This window comes from Tenebrio molitor, chromosome 3 (genome assembly GCF_963966145.1).
Source record: "Tenebrio molitor chromosome 3, icTenMoli1.1, whole genome shotgun sequence".
In the NCBI taxonomy this organism is placed as follows: Eukaryota; Metazoa; Arthropoda; class Insecta; order Coleoptera; family Tenebrionidae; genus Tenebrio; species Tenebrio molitor.
This window is the reverse complement of record NC_091048.1, coordinates 5,702,181-5,729,919: the sequence shown is the minus strand read 5'-3', so window position 1 is coordinate 5,729,919 and position 27,739 is coordinate 5,702,181. Positions and strand designations below refer to the sequence as shown.

Sequence of the window (27,739 nt, the reverse complement as noted above, 5' to 3'; positions counted from 1 at the left end):
TGAGAAACACTGCGCGACGGAATATTATACTTAAGTACCGAATAATCTTTTCTAATAAATGTAAGATTGTTTTTAAGAAAAAAAATGGAATTAATTACTTCAGTAATTACGTCGATGCAATTAATTATATCATTTTGTGGACACTCAAACTGATAAGTGTCCACTGTAATAATAAAAACAACCAGACCATAACAATTTTATTGTAAAAATGATTTAATATTTATTGCTCGATTTTATCCTACTGTACAATTCTTTGAATTCATCCCAGAACACCAAACACAATACTGTGTGTGGTCCTAGCCGAAAGTAACTAGGACCTAGTCCTTTATAAAAGCCCAAGAATCCTTCAGTTTTCCAGATCTTCAGCACACAGTCAGTATATCCATTATACAATAGTCCTTTACCAAACTGATCGACTCCTAAAATTCGTTCAAATTACTAGAAAATTTTCTACTGCTATAGTTTCTCTTCACCTTGATTGTAGAGTCTTGTGGAGACCAAATCGAAAGGTGTCATCATCAAGCTTATGGCAACTCCTCCTACCATACTTGCGGTAAACGTCATAAGAAGGGGTGAGTTCGTTAAAATGTCGTATTTCCTCATAAACTCTTTACAATAGGCAAAAGATGTCAACTGGGAGGTGGAACCGACGAAAGCTCGAGGCACAGCTGAGGAACCACCCCTAAACAACCCTTTCACCTGCAAGCTCGAACTAGATTATTCCCTAAAAAATATAAGTATAAAGTTGTACCCCTTGTTCTTTGAAGACACTCCAAAGCCCTGACCATGTCCCCTTGTAGTGGTATTGATGCCCAAAAGCTATTTCTTTAGACGCTTGCGACTGCAGATGCGTTTTGATTAGATAGAACGGACTGGCTATGAAAGCACCAGAGGCACCAGCAAACCCTCCGATTAGAACGCTTTTGTAAAATACTAAATTTCCCTTTTTGTCTTTCATGTAGCCTTTGTCGTCCAGGATCTGGTAGAGTCCTTGAAGGCATCTAGTAAGATGGTTAGCTTGAAGGGTAGAGGTTCGTACCGAATCTGTATCCGTTGAGTACCAGTTGGAACCACAGTCCTGGTACTAGTCCGGCTTGAAGGGCTAGGATGCCGTCGTGTTTGGCAATGACGTAACCGGCGTGGAAAACGTTTTTGTAGTGGACCGCGTGTTGGCCTCTGCTGAGTAGTTCTCCCTGGAGTTGCATTCGGGTCTTCATCACTTCTAGGGGGTTGGTGAAGAATCCGGCGCACACTGCGGCAGCGCCACCTATGGCGAAATCCATTTCTAGTTCTGAAAACGAAATTATTTTTTTACATGTTTTAAGTGGATGCTTTTTGTAAAGAAAACGTAAGAAATGACTGATTAGTGATTACATAGTGTAATATAATTATTTATATTTGCATACTTTTTTTTTTAATTAATACTACTTAATCAAATGTTTGAGCAAGGAAAGACATAAACATCCATTCGTTTATGTGATCTCGGTAAAACTGATTTAATCTCTCCCCACCATGCTTGTAAGACCCCACCAATCATCTCCAATAAGTTAGAGTAGTAGCTGTCGACATCTAATCTACGGGATGTTAGAATTATACAGTGAGCGGCAAAAGTATGGAATAAATTCCTTAAAAATTAAACAAAATTTTTTTCAAAAAAATCTTTGGACAGGTCAATTTTAGTTTATAAAAATACATGTTTTAGTACCAAATAAAATTCCAAGCAGTCATTTGTTTTCGAGTGATGACATCTTCGATACTTTTTTTAAATGGAAACCCCCTATTTTTTTTCTTGATTCTGAGAGCCCTTTTAATTGTCTAAATGACAGTATAAAAATTTTTGTTATCTTACATAAGGAAATTTTTAAGAAAAAAAAATAATAAAGTTGGAAAAAATAAATTTTATAACGAACAAAAACAAGTCAAAAAATCAAGTAGGTAAATCAAACAGTCAAATGTTACTGTCAATTTCATTCGTATGTGTTATTTGTTTTACAAAACGTTTTCGAAAATGACTCATTTAACAGAAACACAACGTATAGAAATTTTCATTTTGATTGGGTGCTGGGATAAAACTAAAACAGGGGGAATTTCTTCATAAACTTGCTTATTGTCAACAAGCTGGGGGATGGCAATTCAAACATTTAATTCCATAATTTTAAGTACTTACTAACACAGTTTTTGACTTGTTTTTGTTCGTTATAAAATTTATTTTTTCCAACTTTATTATTTTTTTTCTCAAAAATTTCCTTATGTAAGGTAACAAAATTTTTATACTGGCGTTTAGACTATTAAAAGGGCTATCAGAATCAAGAAAAAAAATACGGGGTTTCCATTTAAAAAAAGTATCGATGACATCATAACTCGAAAACAAATGACTGCTTGGAATTTTATTTTGTACTAAAATATGTATTTTTATAAACTAAAATTGACCTGTCCAAAGATTTTTTTGAAAACAATTTTGTTTAATTTTTAAGCAATTTATTCCATACTTTTGCCGCTCACTGTATAATGTGCACCCGATACAACTTTGTTTTGGGGACATTTTCAAAAAAATGTTATTCGCCAAGGTCAAATTACATTAAATGTTAATTTCAATTTCTTACTTGCTAACTATAATTTGCATTTGAAATTTTAGCATAAGTATGAGAAAGTAAGCCAAAAGGTAAAAAACTGTAAAGAATAATTCTTATTAAGACTAGAAAGGTACAGAACCACACCTAAACTAAAGACATTTTTGAGGAAAACGAGAAGAAACTGTTGGTTAAAAGCAGAAGTAATAAAATAACTAATAAATAAATTAAACCGTATAAAATATTAAAAAAAATGTTTTCACTATTTCTCGATTCTTCTACAGGGTCATTATAAATTATTGTCCCATCGCAGTTGGCGTTGAAAATTTTGGATGTACCGCCAGCCTCGTAACGTTAGACAAACTACTAATTTCCACTACCGCCAGTAGCGCCACCGATCGGCGATACTAGTCTCACTCATGTTATGAGGCTTGCGGCACATTCAACTACGTCACCAACGCCAACTGCGATGGAACATCATTTATAATGACCCTGTACTTATTGACGTTTATTGAAACTTTTTTGCTATTCATTGACGTTATTGTTATAGTATTAAAATGAAATCGGAACCATTGCATCATCTAAACGTCATCTACCATATCACCGGCTGTTTTGATGTTCTTAACAACCTTATCATTTCATATCGGAATAAACACAGTCAGAACAAATATGTTTTGTGCCATCGTAATTTAGCGCAGACTCTGATTGTTTCTGTGAATTCAGAAACCAATAATTGTTACTTATTGTTAGAATATTAATTTTAGTACCTACATACTAACACATTGAATGCAACTAATTATTAAGAAAATGTGTAGATACAACATTTCTTAAGCGAGACAAATTTTTAAAAAATGATTTTTGAAAATTGTTGGAAGATAAGGTAAAGAGTAGAAGTGAGTCTTTTTGTGCTAAGCTCAGAGATTGAAGACTAACTAACTACGACATTCTAGAAATGCGTTTTTTGACGGATGAAGCATGGTTTTCTAGAACAGAATATGAAAATTTGGAGTACCAAATCAATGGTCCCCAGATATTAAAAAATGTTTGTAATGCGCTAAAACGCAGAACAGCAATATGTTTTAAGATAAAGTGTGGAAATGTTCAACACCTTTCATAATAAATATTTTATTATTTAATAACGTATTATGTCTATTTTGCGAAAAGTCAAGTAAATGTGATTAATGGTGAAGATGATCAATGTGCGGTTATGTATTTGAAGGACATGCCAAAAAGTACCAATTGAAAAGGTCGTCCTTTTGTAAAAGAGAGCCAGGCACTTTTTTGAACGCTCGATATTTTTTTTAAGTTTTGCTCTATTTATGTTTGTATTTGAATTGATTAAATAAATTCCCTGCTCTTTGGAAATGTAAATGATACCTTATCAAAACGTTTCTTTTCGTCTATACAACACAAAATAAGACAACAGCAAATGAAATCACAACGTAGGAGTATTTTTTTTTTCTTTTCTCACAGAAATATTCAATACGAGCAAAAATGAGTGAGTCCAATTTTCCAACACGATATAATAGTTATTTAATTACATAATTTAATCCTCAAGAATAATAAATCTCCCTACTTAACTTCAGAAAATTAACATATTGTATTCAGAATATTATCACTAATTGTCTTATCAGTTGCGTTTACAGAGATTATGGTACTATTTACGGGAGATATTTAAAATAGTAGGTGCACAAATAATGAGCTAGTGACAGTTAGTCAACATAGTGGTAAATGTCGTAAAAAATTAAGACCAACTTATTCTACTTATTTATTGATTAAAACGTGAGTAACGCTAATCTCAGAAAATTATTATAAATAATTAGAAGAACTTTTTTTGGTACTCTTCTGTCGTGTTTATTGGAAGTGATTACATTTTCATTTTCTATTTATTTGTATTACATATCATTATCCATAATAATAAAATAATACTTGTAGGTATTATTTGAATTCCGAGTAATTTTGAAATAAAACTGCAATATTACGTAAAAAAAATATATATATAATCAATACCCCTTTTACCCTTTGGTGTAGGGGTTCATTATTAATTTTACTTGTTATAAGTTATCTTAAATTATTTAACTGTGGACAAATCCGGACCAGCTTCTTTTGTCTTGCGCTAGCTTTCGCGCTTCTCTCCAATTTAATCCTCGTCTTTCCATCACTTTGGAGACTGTTCCGTTCCAAGACTCGGGGGGGCTTCCCCTTCCTCTTTTGGTGTTTATTCTTGCGTCCCATATTCTTCTGACTTGCCTTGCATCTGCCATTCTGGTTAGGTGTCCATACCATTTGATTTTTCTCGATTGTTGTTGTTACCGGTTCTATTCCTAATTCTTCCCTTATGTCATCATTTCGTTTATGGTCTCTTTTTGTTATTCCTAGTGCTCTCCTGTGGTATTTCATTTTGACTGCTTGTATTCTGTTTTTTTGTCTGTTTGTTATTACCCAAGATTCACTTCCAAATGTTAATACTAGACGAAATATTGTTTGGTACACAGTCATTTTGGTCTTCCTGCTAATTTCATTCTTTCCTATGAAAGTTTTGCCTAGTGAATGGTATAGTTTTGTCGCCGCCGATATCCTCTGGTTTGACTTGTTCGATTTTTGTATCTTCAATTTCAATGTCTACATTTTTCTCGTCTTTTGTTATTACCATTATTTTTGTCTTTGCTATGTTTATTTTCATCTGTTGTTCTTTTAATACTTTGTTCCATGCGTTGAGATTTTCTTGAAGTTCTTTCTCGGTAGATCCAAACACAACAAGATCGTCGGCAAAAGCACATTCAGAGATTTTAACTGTTGTTAATTTGTAGTGTCCGATTTTTACTTGCTTCACTTTTTCTTTGGTCTTTTTGATTATTTCGTCCATCATTATTATGAATAGTACCGGGCTCAGCACTCCTCCTTGTCTAAGTCCATCTAGGTTATGAATTCCCTCGATCTGTTGTTTTTACTCCTGACATAGTTACAGCTATTTTGATACACACTTTTTGTAGCTGTTATAAGTTGTGGGTCTATCCCTTTTTTTTCTAAGCATTCCCATACTTTTCCCCTCGGTATCCTGTCGAACGCCTTTTCTAAATCTATGAATCCTAGGTATAATTCTGAGTTCTTCTGAATTGTTTTGTATATGCTCTCTTTGATTGTAAAGATGTGCTCTTGGATACTGTGGCCTTTCCTAAAACCGCTTTGTGAGTCTGTCATTTGTTCTTCTATTTCTCTTCTAAGTCTTTTTTCTAGTATCCTTTCGTACGTCTTTGCTACTACACTCAAAAGTGTGATACCTCTGTAATTGTTGCAGTCTAATCTATCCCTCTTTTTATATATTGGTATCAGTACTCCTATTTCCCAGTCGTGTGGAATTTTGCCTTCAGCCCATGCTTTCCTGAATATCTCCAGTAATATTTGGATGCCGTTTCCTCCTAAGTGTTTTATCATTTCTGGGGTGATAATAATATTTTTTTTGTCATTCTAATTTTGTAATGAACAAATTGGTAACATAAACAAAACTCACGAGCTATTCTTTTTACCAACGTGACAGTTTTTAAAACCTTTAAAAATAATTTTCTATTAACAAACGTCATTAAAATCGTATGGCTGAATATTACTAACATTACTAAGATTTTGATACTTTATAGAACGGTAGTTGAAACAATGTTCCTTTTTAATATAAGATGTTAAAAATGTTAAAAACGTTCAATGAATTAAAAAAATAATTAACCTCATACTAATTCCTACATAATATAACAAACAAAAAAAAAACAGTTATTGTTCATTAACTTCTATTAACAATTGATCTAATATGTATTATTAAAATATTTGTAATAATCTTTCAGTTTTCACACTAGTACCATGAAGAGCTATTAGGTTAACATTGAAAAATAACGTATGTAACACTTAAAATTTCAGGAATTTTAGAAAAAAAAAAACAAATTAATTAATTTATATTGGGAATACTTTCCACAATTTAATTATTAAAATATTCTTCTGTTATCTGGTTATTCCTATGTCTGTCTTCGAAGAAATTCTTCCCGTCAAAAATGTTGTAGTGCTAATGTGGAGTGTTTTTTTCCATATGCAGCCTTTCATCTTCGATTTTTATGCACCAGAACATTGTAACAATAGTTGCTCGTTACATTCTTCTTCTAAATAATCACTAAAGACATTTTTTTTAACATTTCAAGTAACCAAAACCTACACTTTTACAACTCATGAAACTCATAATAGTTATTTATTTAACGAGTTCGTGTGTAAATTGGGCTTTTTTTGGTATGAGTGGTCCAGATTAAAACGCGAGTGAAACGAGCGTTTTAAGGCCCAGGAGTGCCAAAAAAGTCCAATTTACACAAGAACGAGTTGAATACGTTTTTTTGTTCGAAGTTCGAAGTTCCAAATCGCTTAAAATCTTTTATAATTAACTTGACGTTTCGTTTTGACAAGTTGTCACATTTATCAAAATCCGTTAACATAGAAGGAAATTCTCTAATTCTGACAGTGTCGGTGAGCCTTTGCTGATATTGTGATTTTCATCTGTCAAATGAAAATGAAACTATCACTGAGATCTTTCATTGTAGCGTAGAATAGTTTTCTTTAAACAAATGAAGGTTTAAAAAGTAACCAAATTAATATCGACAGTAATGCCAGAATAGCCCTCATAGATAGTACCATAGTCAAATATTTTATTAGCACATCCTGTCGACTTATGGAAATATATTTTGAAAAATATAAAGCATTACAATATCAATTTTAAAATTGGAGATTTTCAAATGAGTGAAAAGTTAAAAATGTAAATTAGCAATATAAAGTATGACACGTCATTGCTACAGCTTATTCTAAATGATTGTAGTCGAAGCAGGCCATGCCAATGTTATGAAATTTTTGCCGCTTTCATGTGAACTGTCAATTTTTGTCGCTGTCACTGTCATGTTTTAGGTGAAAAGTGCGGTGATGACGAGGATTATTTATTATTTCTCCATTAACGATTGAATCCAAAAATATTGAGTTGTTTTGCAACCAATTCTAAAAATATTGAGTTGTTTTGCACCCAATTTAACTCCTGTGTGTGAAGGGTACTCACTTATTCACATCATAATAATGAGCGGCAACCATAAATTTTACATTCAGTTTTTACGCCTACTTGGACTACAATAATTTAGAATAAGCCTGTATATGACAAAAGTATTGTTGAAAAATAACAAAATACAGTAAAAAACGACATTAAAATAACTGGATTAATTTAAACGACTCAAATACTACATTGTTGATTCGGTTTAGCAGTCGTAAATAGTAAGTCGTTCATCATGTGAGGTTATCGAGCTAATAGTCTAACACCAAAGCGCCAAATGTCATAACATAACCAATTACCCAGGCTTGACAAATTGAGCTTCATGAAAGGTTTTTTTGAAACTATGTCCCAGTTTCTTCTTTTAGGGTTATCGAAATCAACAGGATTAAGGACATCACACCTGGATTTGCGAATATTATTTTTATTTATCTTTTTTACAACAAATATAAAAATATACTGACATATTTAATTAACGAGCCTTTATAACAATTTTTGGTTTTGTCCGCGCTTAATCGCGCCTACTCCAACCAACATTACAAAATGCATATTCTGATAACGAGATTTACCAACTATTATATTTCCAAGGAGCCGTTTAACAAGTCTTAATTCTCAACCGAACGCCGATACAAGACAAAAATATAAATATAGCATGAAATGAGATAAGATAACTCTCAACAAAAGTGTCGTCATCAAAAATTTGAAAGTGTGAAGTTTTTAGTGTAAAATGGATTTCGTGATCGCTGGTGCCGCTGCCGTCGGGGCAGGCTTCTTCACCAACCCCTTAGAAGTGCTAAAAACACGGATGCAACTCCAGGGTGAACTCCACGCAAAAGGCGAATACACAGTCCATTACAAAAACACGATTCACGCCACTTACATGATTGCAAAACACGACGGAATTTTGTCACTGCAGAAAGGACTCTCTCCAGCTTTGTGGGTCCAGTTTATTCTCAACGGAGTGAGGCTAGGTTGGTACCAAAAGTACCAACAATTCAAACAGTCACCCTGTACAATTTCTAGGGATTTATCAAACACTGGAGAATCAAGGTTATGTCTTGGGCAAAGATGGGAACACAGTCTTTTACAAGAGTGTTCTCGCAGGGGGGATTGGAGGAGTCGCGGGACAAATCGCTTGCAGTCCTGTTTTTCTAGTGAAAACGCATTTACAAACACAATCGTCCGAAAGTATAGCTGTGGGGTATCAACACAAGCACCAGGGGATGTGGCAAGCGTTGAAAGTTATTTCCAAAGAACAAGGGGTAAGTCACGTTGAGGTTAGATTAGGCAACCAACTCTTCGGTGTATGACGGGTCGTCTAGTTACGATTATATTATTACATAACACGTTGTTACAATGTTGATACTCGATTTTATCGGTAGTGGGTTCATTCAGATTTCAGTGACCTGTTGTGTGTGTCAGTAGAACACAGAAGTTATGTATTTCTTAAATACAATGTGATAGAATTGTGATTAACAGTGGTAAGTATTGCAATGAATTATCACAAACGTAGTAGAATATATTCCAAATTGTTACCAAAATTTAAGTGAGTTACAGTTATGTTAAGTCTTGTTGTCTTAACAGTCCGAGTTTGCAGCGACGTGTTTGCACATCTAATGCTCACAAATCTGACGCTTATTGTTCTCAAGTATGATTAGTGGATTGGATATAATGTCCTGGTTACAAAACAAAAATTAAAGAAAATGTGTTGCTAAATATCATTCTCAGGGAGCATTTTGCAAGAATTAACATCAAATTAAATAGTTGATGGTATTTTAACAGAAAAATTGTAGACTTACTTGGAGAGTTGTCGGTGGTGATATTATCGATTGTTTTTTATCTAACAGGTCCCCAACTTATCACTAAATTAACCACTTGAATAGTCGCAACATGTGCACGTGAAATTAATATAAGTAAATAAAGTAGCGACTGCGCGTTAAGACGGCTTTTGCAAATTTAACATCACTTGTGGCTGATGCAATTTTTGGAATTTTCACTTGGCTAAAAGAATTAGTTTTGGGTGTTTTAACCTTATTATAATCAATATAGAAAGAGATTTGTCACATTTGGCTTATTGTTTATTACATGCAATTGCTTAAACATTGATTTATTCTTTTGTATAATGAATATTTTTAAATTTTAATGGAGACGTTTTGAAGCTTTTCACTGAAAAAACTGTTCAAAAAAAATGTAAGAATACCTATATCTCACAAAACAAGTGCATAATTTCTTTATTAAACGTTAATTTAAACATAAAATTCGAACTGATAAACGTCAATTGACAAGTGACAACTAACTTCATTTTGAGTGTCACATGATTTTTGCCATTAAAAAACCAGAACGTGATTAAAAAGCCCGTTGCTAACTTCACCTCGTGACTAAAACGCACAAAGTCACAGCTTGTCAAGGTGTACATATTTAAAAGATCACTTAGCGTCATGGAAACATATGCGATAAATCGCGTTTAAAACATAGGAGTAGAAAAATCATATTTTGACAAAAAGTAGTTAGGACACTCCTGATTTTTTTTAGGTTTTAAAAAATGGGTTTTTTAATTTTCACCCATTAAATTTTTGAGATATTAAAAAACATTTGATTTGAATAGCATTAGACCACTGGTCCTGCAACTTAGAGTTGTTAATTGGCTTTTTAATTCAAGGAATAGTAAAGTTTTTTTAGGTTTTTAAACTTTATTCTAAGTTGAAACTATCAAAAATGATCATGTTGGTAATTAATTAAGTAAAACTTCACATGAAAGTAATTTTATCGCATTTGTCCTTATTAGTAGGTACATAGTGTTACGATTGACGATAATAACCAACATATTTCTTATTTACAATGTGATAACTACCACAATTAGACAGACATTTGACAACATTTATTACATACGGGCATACCATTTCATATTTTATATTTTTTCTATTCTATGGTCGACATAAAAATATGCATACTTATAAGAATATTTTTTACTCTTCTTCGCTCAAATTTTTAATCGTTCTACACAACAGATTAGATTAGAAATGCAATAAAATTCAACTTATTAAATAATAATAGTCCAGTGCCATTTTTCTATTCAAGTTCCTTCTCTTCAGTGAGTTGCTTGAGCAAATTTTATCTCATATTTTTAAGAAGAATTACCACCTACTTCTACTTCATTGACGATTTGTTCAGAATTTGAAGAAACATATCACAATTTGAAGCAATAATATTAAGGTGGATTAAATTTTAATTAGGTATTTAAGATATAAGTGTAAAAAGTTATCCTTTATTGCACGAACGAGTTTAAAATACGACTGAGGTACGAGGGGGTATTTTAAAGGATGTGAGTGCAACAAAGGAACTTTTTACACGAATGTCTTACAACATTTTATCTACGAATGTGAGATCATCGCACCGATTTCAACATAAATTTGTATTAAATAATTATCATTGATTCAATATTTTATGAATAACCATAGTCGTTTGAGAACCACTTCGTTTAGCAACCTACTTCTAAACAATGTTTCCAAAAAGTTATATTGTTGTATTCTGACAATTGTGTGCCATAAAAGCGTTCACTAAAAGTTTTATGGCACGATTCCGTCAGTTTCACTAAACGTCAACTTTGACAACGATTTTTAGTGCAAAAAGTGCCTACTTTTTACACGATCGTAGATAATAGTAGTTTACTTGACGAGTTCTTGTGTAAATTGGGTTTTTTTCGTTTTATTTCCGTGGATTAAGTGACTTTTTATATTAATGAAAGTTTTTTCACGTCCATTGTTGATAACAGTGACATCTTCGATACAAACCTTTTTATTTGATCACCATTTTGTGTTTCTACAGTCGTTATCATTTACTCGGACTCGGAGAATTAAAATGTTCGTCTCTCTATTAAAAACTTGTACATTTTCTATCTTCTACTACATTTGACACAACACTCCATCAGACCTTCTCCCAACGGCCAAACATTTAATTTTATTTTTAGATCAACTCACCTAGTCTCTATTTACCTCATGAATACATTCCCGATGTGCTGTGACAAAAATGGACTTCGCAATAGCCGGTGCAGCTGCAGTTGGTGCCTGCTTCTTCACAAACCCTTTGGAAGTCCTCAAAACTCGGATGCAACTCCAAGGTGAACTCCGCTCGAAGGGCGAACACGCAGTCCACTACAAAAACGTTGTCCATGCCGCCTACGTCGTCGCCAAAAACGACGGAGCTTTGGCCCTTCAAAAGGGCCTAGTTCCCGCCTTGTGGGTCCAACTTATCATGAACGGAATGAGATTAGGTGTGACAGTGAAATCGAGTACAGTTTCACAAAATTTTCTACAGGAACGTTTCAGTTCGGGGAAAACCGTGGCTACGTTACGGATAAAAGCGGCAATTTAGTTTTTTACAAAAGCGTGCTTGTGGGAGGAACGGGGGGAGTTATTGGGCAGTTTTTCGCTAGTCCTTTCTTCTTGGTAAAGACGCACTTGCAAGCCCAAGCCGCTCAGGCTATTGCTGTTGGATATCAACACAACCACGAAGGGACCTGGAACGCCTTCAGGAAAATTTTTGTCAAAAATGGAGTAAGTTGATGCGAGCTGAGTTGACAAGAAATAAATAAATAATTTTGTGAGCTTTTGTTTATTTGTTCCCCTCCCTCCGTTTCTTTTATTTTTACTCAACACAATATTTCTTCACTAAGTATTGTTTTGTTCTAGTTCAAAGGTCTCTTCCGCGGTGCTGGAGCTTCGGTACCAAGAGCTTTCGTAGGTTCAACCTCTCAACTCACATCTTTCAAGTACAGCAAAGAGTTTCTAAATAAATATGAGTACTTCCAAGGAAGACCTCTCCTCACGTCATTCTGTGGTAGTATGGTAGGAGGGATAGCAATTAGTGTGATGATGACACCATTTGACTTGATTATGACGCGACTGTACAACCAACGTGAGTCTGAAGATTTATTTTCTTTACAAGCTTTCATCGTCTTTTCCTTCTTTTCAGCTGTTGATGCAAACGGCAAGGGACTTCTCTACAGCAACTATGTAGACTGTGTGATTAAAATATTTAAAACTGAAGGGTTTTCAGCGTTTTACAAAGGCGTTGGACCCATGTATTTGAGATTAGGGCCCCACACCGTTCTTTGTCTCGTCTTTTGGGATGAGCTGAAGATGTTATACGACAAATTTTGGCCGCAATAGTACAAAAAACAACTAAATAGATATATTTATTTAAAACAGATTATTATTTAACGTCAAAATACCTAGGTAGTACCATTTTAATTTAGTTACGTATTTTATTGTCATTAAGCAAAAGTAATTTTTTCTTTATCGATATCATTAGAGGAAGAAACAACTAATAATCATCTCTTAACAATAGCAAAGTATCGTCTTCAGGACATCCTAGCCACAGTTGTGGAGTTGGCAGTGGAGACTGTTCAGTAATGACCACCCAGTCATTATCAAATTTCCAGTACAATTTTCCTTTGAAAAAATGTGTTACTCCTGTCAAAATATGTCCAAAATTAGATCATCTATCAGATATCTAGATCGAATTGTTACCCTTCCATGTGGTGGCAGCATCTAAATCATGAGGCACACCTCGCCACCTCTCCATATGTCTAGGATACCCTTCATCCATCTCCTTGTTTCCTTCATTGAACCTCCAAAAATGATCTTGCTTGTAAAAGTAAGTCTTCCCTAAAATATCCAATTAGCAGGTATCACTACAAATCTCGGTACTTCACCATTCCTTCCCCAGACTTGCACCGCATCGATTTTGTCCAGTGTTGTTGGTAATCCATAATCAGAAAGCGGTCTTGGGCTGTTTTCAACGAAACTTGTTCCATCATACACCCAGAATTTTGGCCCTACGATACACAAAATGCTGTTAAAGTAACAATAAAAAAAGTGGTACCTGTAAATAGCACAATCATCCCGTCAGGTCTCTCGTAAGCTGCATCTATTGCCTTGACAGTTGGAGGTAAGTCGGGAAACATGTGACGTATCGAAATGGGATACCCTGCTTCTATTTTAGACATATCTTTGAGTCTCCACACGTACTGGAAACATAAATTCAACAAGTTCCTTAAGTGTTAGAAGAAAATTACGTATTCTTTGAAAATAAATATTTCTTCGCGTAGCGAAGCCACTGCGTCAAAATAACCATCACAGATGTTAGGCAAGCTTGGGGAGTTTGTTGCCGGAATGTTGTGTTTGGGGTCGTGGTTCTTGTGGTCATCAACTGACTCGGAATCTCCTTCGTAGAGCACCTGGGAAGTTGTTTGATCCATCAGAAGAGAATGTGTTGTAGAATCAAACGTTTCTGTCGTGGTTTCCGTCACATGAGTTGGATGATTTGTTGTATAAGGTAGTACCGTAGAAGTTGTAGATGTCTCATGTCTGGTACCATCTTCATCGCTTCTTCTGGTAGCATCTTCATCGCTTCTTCTGGTACCATCTTCATCGCTTCTGATTGTTGTGGGGTCATAAGTATCATCCTCTATATTTCTTTGGACTGTAACCAATCGAAATTATTTCTTGTGCAGTTCAAAAATGTGACGAACGTACTGTATAATTCGTACATTCCCAGTATGTCGTCGTACCCCAGTTGGAGTTGACTGTTGGGGACAAATTCTTGATAGTAGGGAAACATTACAGAGTTGGGTACTGCCGAATGAGACAACCCCAACGAGTGTCCCAACTCGTGGAGAGCTACACTGGAGAAGTCCATCCCTTCTAGATCTCCTCCATGTCTGACATCGGCCCAGTTTTCGTCTGCGTCAAAATGAATGTCACCATCAAAACCTTGATCACCTAAAGGGAAAAACGCGTGAGCCAGGATTCTCCCCGGACCGTCAAAAGGAAATCTATCGCCGTGGTAGCCAGTTCCAAAGGCTACAATTATGTCGGCGTCTGGAGTGTTGCTCTTGCGGAATTTCAAGTGGCCGTATTTGCCCCAAGTGTCCAGCGCCAACTGAATGTTTTTCGATACTGACTCTTTTCCTAGTTTTGGTGACCAGTTTGCTATGCTTTTTTAAAATCAGTGAATTATTTGCATTTGAGCAAGAAGGAGGTCTTACTAATATGTGATGGTTCTTTTGTTCCATCCTTTGGAGCCAAGAGCGTATCGTTTGAAACGTTTGTTTTTGATGATATCGGGGACACCGCATCGAGGTGAAGACATAAGCTGCAGAAGAATTGGATAATGCAGTGGTAAAATTTGGTTTTGGATGAGGAATTATGTGGAAAATGTCGTACCGCCAGGGTGTCATTGTCCAACTGTCCGGTTTGTTCCAAAGCTCCAAATTTCTGAACGGTTTTTATGATGCCTGAAATTCCTTCTTCGGTGTAGAGAGCTCCAGAGGTGGAGTCGTCCTCTTCGATGTATCCAAAATTTTTCAAGAAAGTTAACTGAAAAGAAAAAAATTTGCTACGTACAAGCTGTGAAACAAATTACAAAATGAGCCTTTTTAAAAGTACAAAAAGTATTGTAGTGACCCAGTTTAAAATTTAAATTTTAATTCCCGGTACCGCCACGAGAGCGCGCCAAATGTGAACGTACTAGCGGCTAGACTAGGTACTAAGGGATGGGGTTGGTAATCCTGGGGAGTTGGCAACAGGGAGAAAGGAAATATAGCGGGGGTGAAGCGGCCTCTCGCGCGGGTGGTTGAAGGGGGGAGGTCACTTTTGTTTGGTTTTTCGAAACGAACACACCGTGCGAAGAGCGAGCCATATTCCAAAATTTGTAAGTTAAATCTGAATCAATTACACTACCGTCCCGAGTAAGATATTTTGGGTCCCCGTGAGGAATCCGACGTTTTAATTCACCCCGGGTAATTTGTCCCACGTTCGTTTTCTTTTTGTGTTTTTTTTTTTGGGACCAGGACCACGTGGTAAGGGTATGTTGTAGCTATCATTTTGTTGCATGCTGTTTCTTTCGAGAAGCTCCAATTTGTTAATTTTAAGCGTTATCCCTAAGTTTTCCCGGGAGGTTCATTTTTTTGGCGATCTGGTAATTTCGAAAATTAGTAGCCGCGCGCGTCCATTTTGTTTTGCTTTCACTAACATGTTCTAACGGTACTCGACCAGCCAGCGATTATTGTATTCGTTATTTATGTTGCTTACCGATATTTGTGCTATTTAAAGCGTTTTTATTTTATCGTTATTTAACTTTGCGCTTTGTTCTCTTTTATTTGCTCTTTGTTTAATGTTGCGTTTTGTTTTGCTTATTTATCATTGTTTAATGTTGCGTTTTATTTGCTTATTTATCATTGTTTAATGTTGCGCTTTGTTTTGCTGAATTTTCTCATCGGATAATGTTCCGCTTTGTTCGATTGAATTAAACTCAGTTTGTTTTTTTTCTTTGTGTTATTGCTATATTTCGGAAAAGTTAAAGTAAAATGTTGTAAGTGCGCCCCTATGGGAGCTAGGCGACAATCAGGAAGTCGTGGAGTTGTTTAGTAAATTTCTGTGGAAGCGACGGTTATTTAGAGCCGTTAGCGGGGGCGAACCTAAGTCTTTGCGGGAGCGGCGTCGGGATGTTTTCGTGAAGCTTCCGTCGAGGTTATAGAGACTTCGGGGTTTTGTCGGGAAACGGTTGGTTGGGTTCATTCATTCAAAACTCATGGAACGGGCTGTCCTATTTTATGTAGCTGAATACACTAGGTACACAACAACTTTTTATGCATTTCTTTACCTGTTACAGAAAAACAATGGTACAAGAAAAACGTTATGGTGTTGATAGTCGATTGCTTGACGAATTAAAAATTTGCCAGTTCAATAGAAGGAGAAGATCAAACATGTTTGAACAATCAGCCCTTGTTTCTATAAATAACGTGGGAGAAAACGAATTAATGGTCAGGGCCACCCACAAACGACTAACAATTGTTTCTACGGTGATACAGAATTTTCGCCCGCCGGTGCAGGTGATTGATCAAATTGATGAGACAACTGTGGAAATAGTGATCGACATTAGTCAGTTTGCAAGAATAAGATTTAGAAGTGCTGCTGATTTATCAGCTTTTAGAAGAGCTCTCGGAGATTTGGCTGAAAATGATTCCTCAGGCACGAGTGAAGAATCCGATGTGTCTGTTTCCACAGAGGGCTCCCAAACGTCCATTTCATCAACTAAGGAGTATAGAAGTATAGGGAGGGGACATACGCAAGCTTATGGGCGCGGTAAATTGAAGCAGTGAGGGACAAGGAAACGGGTGCAATTTTATGCAACCCGTGAGGTACGCCCCAGTTAACACTACTTGAGATGTTGGGAATTAACAATAAAACTGCAGGAAAATAAAACATTATATTTTTTTTGCATCACAAATGTATTCAGAGTATGAGAAACTAGAAAACCACACTAAATATCACAATGCAAGTTATTTGATTTACTTTCTTGGGGCGTACTAATAGCAGACATGCGCCACTCGGCCGGCCGTATGTCCCCTCCCTATTATTCTATACTCCTTGTCATCAACGGACGAAAGTATGCTCATGTTACCGGGTGAAATTTAAGGTGTATCATCAGTTCAATTATTATTATTATTATTATTAAAATAAGCGTTCGGGCAGAGGCCGAGCCTGTTATGCCCGCGCGTCCAAAACAATAGTAAACCACAATACGTTTTAATTAATTACTGAAGTCACATAACTGTCATACCGAGATTTAAAGCCAAGAGGTGTTTTGCTGGTAACTACTTCTACAGGTAGGGAGTTCCACACGTCGAATACTCGATTCGTGATGAAGTTTTGCCTAGCACTTGTGTGAAAATTGTCCTTTGCCAGCTTCAAATCATGCCCTCTAGTTCTCCCCCCGTCGTTTAATGGAAAAAGGTGCTTAATGGAGGAATTTTTGTCACCAGTCAGCGCTTGATGTACCAATATAACATCTCCTCTTTTACGTCTGTCGGAAAGCTGGAGAAGGTTCATTAAGGAAATCCTTTCAGAGTACTGGGGGCGATTTCTACCCAAAGGGATACGAGTCGCTCGTCGTTGTACAGATTCCAACAAGTCAATGTCACGTTTTAAATTAGGAGCCCATACTCCATGACCGAACTCCATAACTGGCCTAACATATGACTTAATAAGCTTAGCAGTTACAGCCAAGGTAGTCTTAGTAAATGTTTTGCTCAAAAGATAGACAATTTTATTCGCCCTCTTGACCACATATGAGGTATGTTCCGACCATGACAAATTTGATGTTACCAGAACTTCCAAATCCAAACATGAACTCGACTTGAGCAGTTCCACACCACCCAAATAATACCCATGACACGGGTTTTTGTCGCCAATATGAAGAACCGTGCATTTCCCAATGTTAAGTGGAAGCTGCCAATCGCTTGCCCATTTACTGATGTTAGAGATGTCGTTGGAAAGCATTTGGTAATTTAAACTATCATTATATATCTTCATATCATTAGCATACATGACCCATGACGATCTTACACTGTATTTGACATCGGCCGTGTAAACTATAAACAATAACGGACCGAGTACGGACCCCTGTGGAACCCCACTTATTACCTTTTCCGATGCGCTAAGCACGCCACCAACTTTAACCTTAAAAGTACGATCAGTAAGAAAGGCGTCAAGCCAATAAAAAAGACTGCCCTGGATACCGATATGTTGCAATTTAAATAAAAGAAGCTTTCTTGGCACCCGATCGAAAGCCTTGGCAAAATCGAAATATACAACATCAAGAGGTCTGCCTAAATCTAACAGTTTGGTCCAGTCAGAAAGACAACATAGTAGATTGGAGGTGATGGACTTCCCTGGCATAAAACCATGCTAATTATCAGGTATGACATGATGCTTCACCAAGAATTTTATGGTAGTATCATAAATAATCGACTCCATAATTTTAACCACTAACGACGTCAAACTTACAGGCCTATAGTTACCTGGATCAAATTTATCTCCTTTTTTAAAGATGGGACAGATAATTGCCGTCCTCCAATCCGAAGGTAAAACCCCCGAGTCAAACGATTGCCCAAATAGCATGCTAAGAGGTCTGCACAGAATATCAGCACAAGTCTTTAATACACTGGCTGTGATTCTGTCGGGGCCGGGAGACTTTGTTTTGTCTAACCCACGTAATTTTTCCAAAACCAGCTCATCAGAAAATTCTATGTCAGTAAAAGCTGTAGTATTTCGGGGAAAATCTAGTTTCGGCGTACCAGCCACCGATTCCCTTGTAAAGACCTTGGAAAAAGACTCAGCAAAAATATTGGCACAGTCAGTATGGTCCCTTACGATATTTCCGTCTACATTCCTAACTTGAGGTATCTTGACCGGTCCTCCCAACGCAGTGCGAACGTGCTTATAAAAACTCTTAGGATTGTTAAAATTCGCAATCTTCAGTTCGTACCTAATCGGCTCCTCCTTAATAATTGTAGACAGCTTGTTCGAAAAAGCTCTGTGGGCTACGTAGTCTGTTTGCTCCCCTGTTCTTTTAAAAGTCTTCCACAACGCTCGCTTACGCTTAACCATTTTCAATATATGTATTTGCATTTATCCAGGGTTTCGAAGAAGACCTTTTGACTTTAATAACGGACGAACACTCGTTGACAGTATTGAGTAATAGATTTTTTAATATACTCCAGTTGTTCTCGACGTTCGCGTCGCAAAGTGTCGTTGGCCAATTTATTTTCTCGAGACGTATGTAAACCTTCTCATAGTTCGTAACTATTTTATTGAAAGTTATAGTTCGTCGAGCAGGCACAAAACAGATCTGCAGATCTACCTTGAGGGAAACATGGTCTGACTTACCCACTGGGACAAGATATTGCACATTTGTTAGTGAGGAGTCCTCTGTTGTTAAAATCAGATCAAGAACTGACGGTTGCTGGTTGGCTCTAAATCTAGTTGGTTGCGTTATTAACTGGCGCATATGGTTATTGGTTAAAAAATCAACCATCAGTTGAGAGGATGGACTTCGACAGTGTCCCGAGTTCCGGGACCAAGAAATGTCAGGCATATTAAAATCCCCAAATACGAACACCTTGTCGTGCCTAGTTGTTAATTCCCCTAACACGTCCAATAAAGTACAGTCATCATTAATGTTAGACGATGGAGGTCTGTATACACACCCCAGGATAAAATTCCATGACTGATTATGTACCTGCAAAAAGAGCGACTCTGTACCCGGTGTGTTGGTAACTATGGGGATGACTTCGTTATCGGACAGTAACTCATTGGAAACGTAAATACACACACCTCCTCCTTTCTTATGATTTCGATCATTCCTGTAAATGGTATAACCATCCAAAGAGACTAGCGAGTCCGGTACGACGTCCGAGAGCCACGTTTCAGTTAATGATAGGAAAGTCGGTTTCAAATCGTTAACATATACTTTGCCAACAGAGAAGCTATGTTAGTGTACAGTATGGAACTAACAAAAAAATTGGAGAAATTATTACTATTTAACGGCTCCATTTTGAATTTAATAAAAAAAAATAATAATAATAGGAGTATAACTTAACCAAGGTCCTTGTTGAATGCATCAAGAAATTATTGTTCAGTGTCCTGGGTTGTCACAACTACTTCCATATTGTGAGAATTATCATCTAGAATGTTGGACTGTGCTTTTTTTATCTTTCTTTGTATTTTCCTACACCTGTTTTTTATGCTCTTGTGCTCCAAACTAGGAAATATCTCATACAACATTGTAGAAACACCTTCAATATCAGAGGTATATTTATGTATGAGCTCGAGTATGTTACTTTCCCCGGGAACCTTAGCTGCAAATTCTACCAACTGATCAAAACTAAGGGGGTATTGTTGCTCGGAGCCGTCGAATAACGACTTAGCCGGTGACAACAATTCGAACGTAGAAGTCAAACTCTCCGTTGAGTCGGAAGATTTCTTCCTCTTGAGATCCGGATCCCTTGTGTCTAAAATTGTATCCATTGAATTTGCGGAGATATCTACAGGATTAGTTTCAAGCGCATTGTCATCATCAGTAGACTTTCTTTTGCCAGAACCTTCCCCAGGGCCAACTGTTTCTTTGTTGCTTTCTGGTGTCGGCGAAACGTTACTAGTGCAATCATTAGCAAAATGTCCCGCCTGTCTACATTTGTAGCAAACATCGTCATAACTCATATATCTGTGGCGGTCGTGAAAAAGTAGGTAAGTCAAATAATTTCAAAAATGAGTTAACGATGTTTACACCTTAATAATAAATCATGGAGTTAAATAATTCAGATTTTCACAGTTTAAAATTGACTTATATTGAAAGCAAGTACAGGTAGAAAGAAGTTTCTATTTAATTACAGGATTTTAGGAATGATGTGGAATTTTGAATCGTTGCCCTGAAAAATTAACATTTTCGACTTACCTACTTTTTCACGACCGCCACAGATATTATATTCTATAGTTAGTTTCCTCAAATTTCAAAACCATGGATGAAGGAAGGTCAATAGAGTTGTTTGGTTGAACAAATATCTGTCTTCTAAAACTTAGGACGTAACAAATCCTAAAGTTTTTTCTACTAAGTCTTTGCTACTCAAATACATACATATGCGGCTATTGGAGATTCGTGAGGCAAACAAAACATTTTTTGGTGTCACTATATTACCTATAGCTACAACATAACCATCAAGTTTCAAGCCTTCGATAGAGTTAAAAACTATCGCCTGCTCCTTAGTGGGGAATTGAGCTGAAGTGGAGGACGCCATATATGATAACAAAAGGTGCTATAAATTGTTACACCTCTCCTTTCAGGAACGCGCCCAAATGAGGCGAGTACCGCGAACTACCGCAGTCACTCGCCTCCGTATAAAGAAATGGTAAATTATAACTGAAAAAGTTGTGATAATATTCGCTACGAGATAACCAAACACTCAACCAATAAATCAAATTATTCCCAGTAGGCTATAGAGTAACCAGACGTCTCATTACGTCCCACAAAATATGAGGATAACGTAACAAAATAGATCTGTGCCGTTTCCAAATTTAATGAATTGGAAAGAACTCACCAAACGTTAGGTTTAACACGGAGCCACCGAAAACACAGCACACACCTTGCAATCTTGAATATGTACATAATGTAGAATAAAATTAAATAAATTATTCATAGTTTTATTTATGTCAAGAACACAAATCTTTTTTGATAATTGCAATTTTAGTAAATTCTAATATTTTGTTCAATCTATGACAATATTTGATTTTTAATTTTAAATATTTAAAAAAATGTTAAATATTCAAAGGTAATTTTTTTTTGACCAAAATTGAATTCACCTTTAAAAAAAAACAGAATGTGTCATAAGGACGCACAATAGAAGTGAAACTTTTATATTACAGAGAAACATTGTAATTATTCATCAATCACTTTTAAATAGCTTGTTCACAACAAAATTATATATTTTAATGAAGAAAATAAATTATAAATAACGATAACACTAAACAATATCGAAATGCGTAACTCATTGTTCATTTTTAAGCCTCCAAATTAAAGAGAAGACATTATCGATAAATGCCGTGAGTGTGACAAAGACAGAAGTATACATAATTTTAAGGGATGTTTGTATCGTGTCAAACAGATTAACTTACATTTCAGTGAGATGGATAGTGTTTACCCCCACCACTTTTCGTCACACAAAAAGGTTGCCGATCAGAATTTCAAGACCCTCCCATAAAAAGTTTCACTTCAAAAACTGAGTAAAAATCCTTAAAAAATTGTTTGTGTTTTAAAGTTGAATTTGTTTGGCCGGAATCGTATTCCAATGTGTGCTAAAGTGGCCCAACAGAAAAACGGTAAAATCTTTGAAAAATGTTAATTTTAAAATAAAACCTTAAAAACGGGGGTGTTCTCACGATTTTTTCTGCTTTTCTGTTAACCCTTGAAATTTGGGGTGCTTTCCTTAAAAACGAGGGTATTTTCACAATTTTTTCTGCTTTTCAGTTTACCCTTGAAAATCGGGGGTGTTTTCCTTAAAAAAGTAGCTGTGTTCACTAGGGGTCTACTTAGTAGTTAATTAAAAAATCTAGGTTAAGGAGACAAATAATATAAAATTGTACAAAAAGGCCATGAATTATCGTTAAAAAGCAAATTTGTGATAGATAAGTAATTTGAATGTTAATGAAATAAGATATTAATTACATCCAGTGAGCGGCAAAATTATGGAATAAATTACTTAAAAATTAAACAAATTTTTTTTCAAAAAAATCTTTGGACAGGTCAATTTTAGTTTATAAAAATACACGTTTTAGTACCAAAGACAATTCCAAGCAGTCATTTGTTTTCGAGTGATGACGTCATCGATACTTTTTTTAAATAGAAACCCCTTATTTTTTTTCTTGATTCTGATTGCCCTTTTAATTATCTAAATGATAGTATAAAAATTTTGTTATCTTACATAAGGAAATTTTTGAGAAAAAAAATAATAAAGTTGGAAAAAATAAATTTTATAAATCAAACAGTCAAATGTTATTGTCAATTTCATTCGTATGTGTTATTTGTTTTACAAAAGGTTTTCGAAAATGACTCATTTAACAGAAACACAACGATTAGAAATTTTAATTTTGATTTGGTGCGGGGATAAAATTAGATAAAACTAAAATTTATTTTTTCCAAATTTATTTTTTTTTTTCTCAAAAATTTCCTAATGTAAGGTAACAAAATTTTTATACTGACGTTTAGACAATTAAAAGGGCTATCAGAATCAAGAAAAAAAATAAGGGGTTTCCATTTAAAAAAACTATCGATGCTGTCATAACTCGAAAACAAATGACTGCTTGGAATTTTATTTTGTATAAAAATATGTATTTTTATAAACTAAAATTGACCTGTCCAAAGATTTTTTTGAAAAAAATTTTGTTTAATTTTTAATGAATTTATTCCATACTTTTGCCGCTCACTGTATATTGTAATAAGTTGTAACAACGTTCAATATAAAATACAAACAGAATTTTAAAAGATGGAACTGAGGAGTTTGAAGAAAATAGAAAACAGACATACAAAAAAAGGTACTAGGCGGAACTGAATATGTTGCTAGAAAGAATTAAAGACAAAAAAAAAACAAATAAAAAATATGCAACTGGAAATAAAAAGAAGAAGTAAGAGAAATGAAACAGAAATAAAAAACAAAAATAAAAACAGGTGGTGCAAACGTAACAAGTAAGAAAAAGCTTTAAAAACAGCAAAGCTGACATGAAGAAAAACATAATAATTGTAGTTAAAATTGTATATAAAAATCAAATTATTATTTCAAATAATTAGAAAATAAGAATATCGGAATGGAGAACCAAGTTCTAAAATCATTGTTCATAACAATTTCTGATATAAAAAAATTTCAGTAGCAACTAGAAAACTCTTACACGATACTGAAATAGTATACAGGGTATTTCATGAATGATAATGAGCCGAGGGAATTGAAAATGCAATCCACAATACATTTGCAAAGTTAACGTGGATGTTTGCTATTTGATTTAAAAAACACAAAATCTAGTTAGCGGTTTTGCTGTGAAGTGTGGTCCTGGTTTCGAAATCTGATTAACAATTTGCAAGAACTGCAGCAAACAAGATGCTACAGCATTTGCTCAGCACATTTGTAATAAGTAATAATTTACATATAAGAGTTCAGTGTTGTTTGCAGTAATTAAGGACATAATTTCTATTTATATTTTCTCTAATCACTTGCTGTTATGTTTGTTCAAATATACAGTTTTTTCTTTTTTCAGTTTCAAAGAATTCACTTTTTCATGCCCTCCAAATGTAGGTATATGTATGTTACGGTAAGAGTACAAAAAGGGTCAATGTGCACATCCACCGGCTTGTGTGCACATTGACCAGCAGAACCCGCCAATGTGCGTAAATTATCTGTCATACGCACTTTGACCGGTCAATGTGTACAGTGTCCTAGTACTTCTAGAAAATGTTTATTCCACTACTTAAATAAAAATGCAATTTAACCTGTCATTTTGTCTGTCATGTACCCGTTTTCTGTTGTTTTAAATGTTGCTGCATTCATCTTGTCGTTTATCTTTGTAATGTACTCAACTAGTTAATTTCTTGTACTCCGTTAAACTTAATTTCTGTCCTTTTGTATTCGTTTCAATTTTTTTTTTTCAACAAAGTTATTAAAGGCATTTTTAATAAAAGGTATTTTGCGTCCCTCACATGTGTGTTTTATTTGCGGCACTCTTCCAAATGGAACCCTCATCGTTTGCATTCCGAACCTTTTCCGCCAAAAGAAAATCACAACGTAGGGCTCCTCCGATTCGATGACGATCACGACCACATTTGTTACCGTTTTGCGCAGGTTCAAATATTTGGCGGAAAAAGTAATGTATTCAGATCATTACAGTATACAGGTATTTCACGAGTGATAATGAGCCCGACGAAATTGAAAATGCAACCCACAATACATTTGCAACGCTAACATGGGTATTTGTTTTTTGATTTAAAAACGTAAAACATAGTTAACTGCGCAGTTTCGTAGCAGAAAGAATTTCACGTTCCTACTTCATTAAATAAATTACAAAAATAATCAACTTATCATGTAAATTTTTACTTAAATATCATATTCGCTAGATTAAATGAAATTGTGAAAAAACAAGGAGTTTTTGGGAAAAAGTTTATTGTCTGCATAAACGCGTAACGGCAGAGGCATTTTTTTTACATTCGCCTTAAATCAGGGTCATGTGTATTTTCTCATCGTTCGAATACGTTTTAACTTTTTCATAAATGTCAGTTGTGACAAATAAAATTATTGGAAGCAAAGCTATCATGCATTTATAAACTCTGTTCAGAATTTAAAAAAACCATTGTGGTACAAATAACACACATTTTTATGACATTTCCTATTGCTTCTCACAGTGACAAATAAGTCATTTGCAACACAATCGTTTTTTGATTTTTGAACAGCGTTTATAGTGTATTAAAGAACGAGTTTTATAAGGGTTGATTTGGCGCACGAGTCCCAGGTGTAAAAACGACCCGTAGGGGAGTTTTCTATGGGACGAGTGCGCCAATACCCTTATAAAACCAGTTTTTTATGTTATTTTTTAAAATTTGCGCCCTTGTTTTAATTTTTAAATAAAAAAAACAAATTTTCAAATTCTAGGGAATTTCGTATTAATTGGTAATTCAAGGTAACGGATGCAACTACATCTGCAACAGATGTTAAAAAGTAGAATTTGAACATTAATATTGGAAGTTTTTGGTGTAATACACTGAAATATTGATAAACATTTCATTAAAGTACAGTGTACTTTTATAAAGCCATAAACGACTCCTAAACTGACGTTTATAGACGTATTATAAACGCAAATTCTAAAAATTTAATTTTAAAACAACAATATTAGTGTTGTAACTGTATTGTGGGTTGCATTTTCAATTCCACCGGGCTCATTTTCACTCGTAAAATACCCTGTATTTGGTGTATGGGAATCTATAAAGTGTTACAAATACTCACAACATATTACCTGTTTTGCTTTCTTCCTTTGTTTTTGCATACAATGTTTTAAGATATTCACGAAACCTTCAAATGCTTTCCTTTTATTTTATTTCGAAATAATTTCATATACCGAGTGTCCCAGAACTGCCTCCGCAGAGAAAAAGGGAGTAGGTATTTGAGTAAATGTGATAATTTGTACATATTTAAAAAATATATATTTTTTTTTTGCTGTCTAGCGATCTGTTCGATTTTTTAGTAATATTGAGGACGAGCTTCTGGAATTGGTAAAATTGAAAATTTTGTGAGCTACAGGAAAATTTATTTTAGTCATCTTGGAGTCTCTTGCTGTCGGCACATGCCTGTTTACTTCGGGGAGGCAGTTCTAGGACAGACTGTATCAACTAGTTATGAAAGTCATACTTTTTTTCACGAATTTGCAGATTGATTAACGAGGGCATAGCCCGAGTGAATCAAGCAAATAAGTGAAAAAAGGAGACTTTCATAACGTGTTGTACACACTATTTTTTGCATATCGAAAAAAGTTGAGAAATTTGGTCTAAAAGGATTTATGAAAAATTACAAAAAAAAGGTATGCTTTGACAATCATCTTCAAGGAGATGGAATAAAATGATGCAAAAAAGTATCGGGCCTTCAAATAAATATATATTTAGAGTAGGCGTAGGCGACATTCTAATTCTGGTAACAGTGTAAAATAATTTTTGTAGGTAACCAATTATTCTCCGGAGTTACACAGGTTACATAGTAAGTTTTTTCCAATTTCATATTGTCCCCTCCATGGAGGGGAGAATGCACTACAAAAATTTAAAATATTTTCTAACCTAATTTTATTTCGTTAAAATCTCAGACGTTTCTTGTGTCATTTTCTACGCTGGAAAAATGTTTCAAACAATTGAATTTCCATAGGTTGCTCTAAATATAAATTTATTTGAAGGCCCGTTATTACTTTCACTACGATTTTTCGTGTAAAAAAGTGCTACTTTCACATAGTGAAACATAGGTGCCACTCATTACGAAATGCAAAAAAATTATTTTTCATATTGTTGTTTTTAATGTTTTGATTTAGTGTTCCTTCACCTTTTTGTTTTTATAAATGCAGATAATCCTTTGTCATTCAAGAGATTTTCGTATCTTTTATTTTGTAGCGTTCCTTGTAATAATATTTTATTGACAAATGTTAGTTTTCATTCATTATTAGTTTCACTTAACCTAGCCAAATTTTGTGCATAAAACTTTGTTTCTTTTACATTCTTGACACTTTTTTAAAATTCTTTCATTATTCTACCATACTTGTAAACAGTCGCCGTAAATAACCGAGCATTTTTATGTCGAAACAATTGAATGTCAATTTTTTTCTTATTACTATTCACGATCTGAAGGCAACGTCAAATAAACAGGACGTTAGAATCGACACTTCAGCTAAGTTGAAAAAAATATATTTCCACTTACCACTTTCGTCGACGGTATTTTTGGATTTTCCAATGAAGTCACTGGAAATCCTGCAACGCCGGTTACCAAAATTGGCACAATTGTAACAATCACATGACCCACAATCATTATAGCGTAATAATCGTCGAAATGATCAGAAAACAATGACTACGAAACAGGCGCACCAATATTCTTGACACGGTTTTAATAATTCATTAACGACGCCGAACTGGAGTGGAAATGATTTGATTAAAGGTGGAATCTGATCATCGCGGAGTGCAAACGGGGATTACTACAGTGTAG

At 35.0% G+C, this 27,739-nt stretch overlaps 3 protein-coding genes across 8 annotated transcripts; 1 reads left to right on the top strand and 2 right to left on the bottom strand.

Moving 5' to 3' along the window:
• Positions 1–182: 182 nt before the first annotated feature.
• Positions 183–9,597, bottom strand: LOC138125471 (solute carrier family 25 member 35-like). Of its 2 annotated transcripts, none has more exons than XM_069040805.1 (5): positions 9,429–9,597; positions 1,040–1,291; positions 752–990; positions 474–699; positions 183–419 (listed from the first exon to the last, which is right to left on the bottom strand). In XM_069040805.1, the coding sequence occupies exons 2-5, from the start codon at positions 1,281–1,283 to the stop codon at positions 214–216; spliced, it is 915 nt and encodes a 304-aa protein (XP_068896906.1). In that variant the 5' UTR covers positions 1,284–1,291; positions 9,429–9,597; the 3' UTR covers positions 183–213. The 2 variants fall into 2 exon arrangements, with proteins under 2 accessions (XP_068896906.1, XP_068896905.1); XM_069040804.1 differs by lacking the exon at positions 9,429–9,597 and adding an exon at positions 1,407–1,511.
• LOC138125472 (solute carrier family 25 member 35-like) lies at positions 4,233–12,833 on the top strand. 3 transcript variants are annotated; one of them, XM_069040807.1, is made up of 5 exons: positions 4,233–4,352; positions 8,351–8,600; positions 8,653–8,891; positions 12,318–12,543; positions 12,601–12,833. In XM_069040807.1, the coding sequence occupies exons 2-5, from the start codon at positions 8,357–8,359 to the stop codon at positions 12,795–12,797; spliced, it is 906 nt and encodes a 301-aa protein (XP_068896908.1). In that variant the 5' UTR covers positions 4,233–4,352; positions 8,351–8,356; the 3' UTR covers positions 12,798–12,833. The 3 variants fall into 3 exon arrangements, with proteins under 3 accessions (XP_068896908.1, XP_068896909.1, XP_068896907.1); XM_069040806.1 differs by lacking the exons at positions 4,233–4,352; positions 8,351–8,600; positions 8,653–8,891 and adding exons at positions 8,963–9,110; positions 11,597–11,899; positions 11,944–12,182; XM_069040808.1 differs by lacking the exon at positions 4,233–4,352 and having other exon boundaries at positions 8,217–8,600.
• On the bottom strand, positions 12,819–27,739 carry LOC138125463 (matrix metalloproteinase-24-like). Of its 3 annotated transcripts, XM_069040785.1 has the most exons (11): positions 18,846–19,097; positions 18,494–18,794; positions 17,325–18,364; positions 14,856–15,008; positions 14,678–14,784; positions 14,166–14,626; positions 13,706–14,112; positions 13,513–13,657; positions 13,343–13,465; positions 13,158–13,295; positions 12,819–13,100 (listed from the first exon to the last, which is right to left on the bottom strand). In XM_069040785.1, the coding sequence occupies exons 1-11, from the start codon at positions 19,080–19,082 to the stop codon at positions 12,952–12,954; spliced, it is 3,261 nt and encodes a 1,086-aa protein (XP_068896886.1). In that variant the 5' UTR covers positions 19,083–19,097; the 3' UTR covers positions 12,819–12,951. The 3 variants fall into 3 exon arrangements, with proteins under 3 accessions (XP_068896886.1, XP_068896885.1, XP_068896887.1); XM_069040784.1 differs by having other exon boundaries at positions 18,494–19,097; XM_069040786.1 differs by lacking the exons at positions 17,325–18,364; positions 18,494–18,794; positions 18,846–19,097 and adding an exon at positions 27,458–27,739.

Coding starts and splice junctions, on each gene's coding strand:
- LOC138125472 (XM_069040807.1), top strand. CDS start 8,357: ATGGATTTCGTGATCGCTGGTGCCGCTGCCGTCGGGGCAGGCTTCTTC. Junction 8,601..8,652: donor TCTCAACGGAGTGAGGCTAG/GTTGGTACCAAA, acceptor TACAATTTCTAG/GGATTTATCAAACACTGGAG. Junction 8,892..12,317: donor TTATTTCCAAAGAACAAGGG/GTAAGTCACGTT, acceptor GTTTTGTTCTAG/TTCAAAGGTCTCTTCCGCGG.
- LOC138125471 (XM_069040805.1), bottom strand. CDS start 1,283: ATGGATTTCGCCATAGGTGGCGCTGCCGCAGTGTGCGCCGGATTCTTC. Junction 991..1,039: donor ACTCAACGGATACAGATTCG/GTACGAACCTCT, acceptor GATGCCTTCAAG/GACTCTACCAGATCCTGGAC. Junction 700..751: donor GTGTCTTCAAAGAACAAGGG/GTACAACTTTAT, acceptor TCGAGCTTGCAG/GTGAAAGGGTTGTTTAGGGG.
- LOC138125463 (XM_069040784.1), bottom strand. CDS start 19,082: ATGGTTAAGCGTAAGCGAGCGTTGTGGAAGACTTTTAAAAGAACAGGG. Junction 18,365..18,493: donor AGGAGATAAATTTGATCCAG/GTAACTATAGGC, acceptor GTTTTATGCCAG/GGAAGTCCATCACCTCCAAT. Junction 15,009..17,324: donor AAAACTTCATCACGAATCGA/GTATTCGACGTG, acceptor TTTTCTTTTCAG/TTAACTTTCTTGAAAAATTT.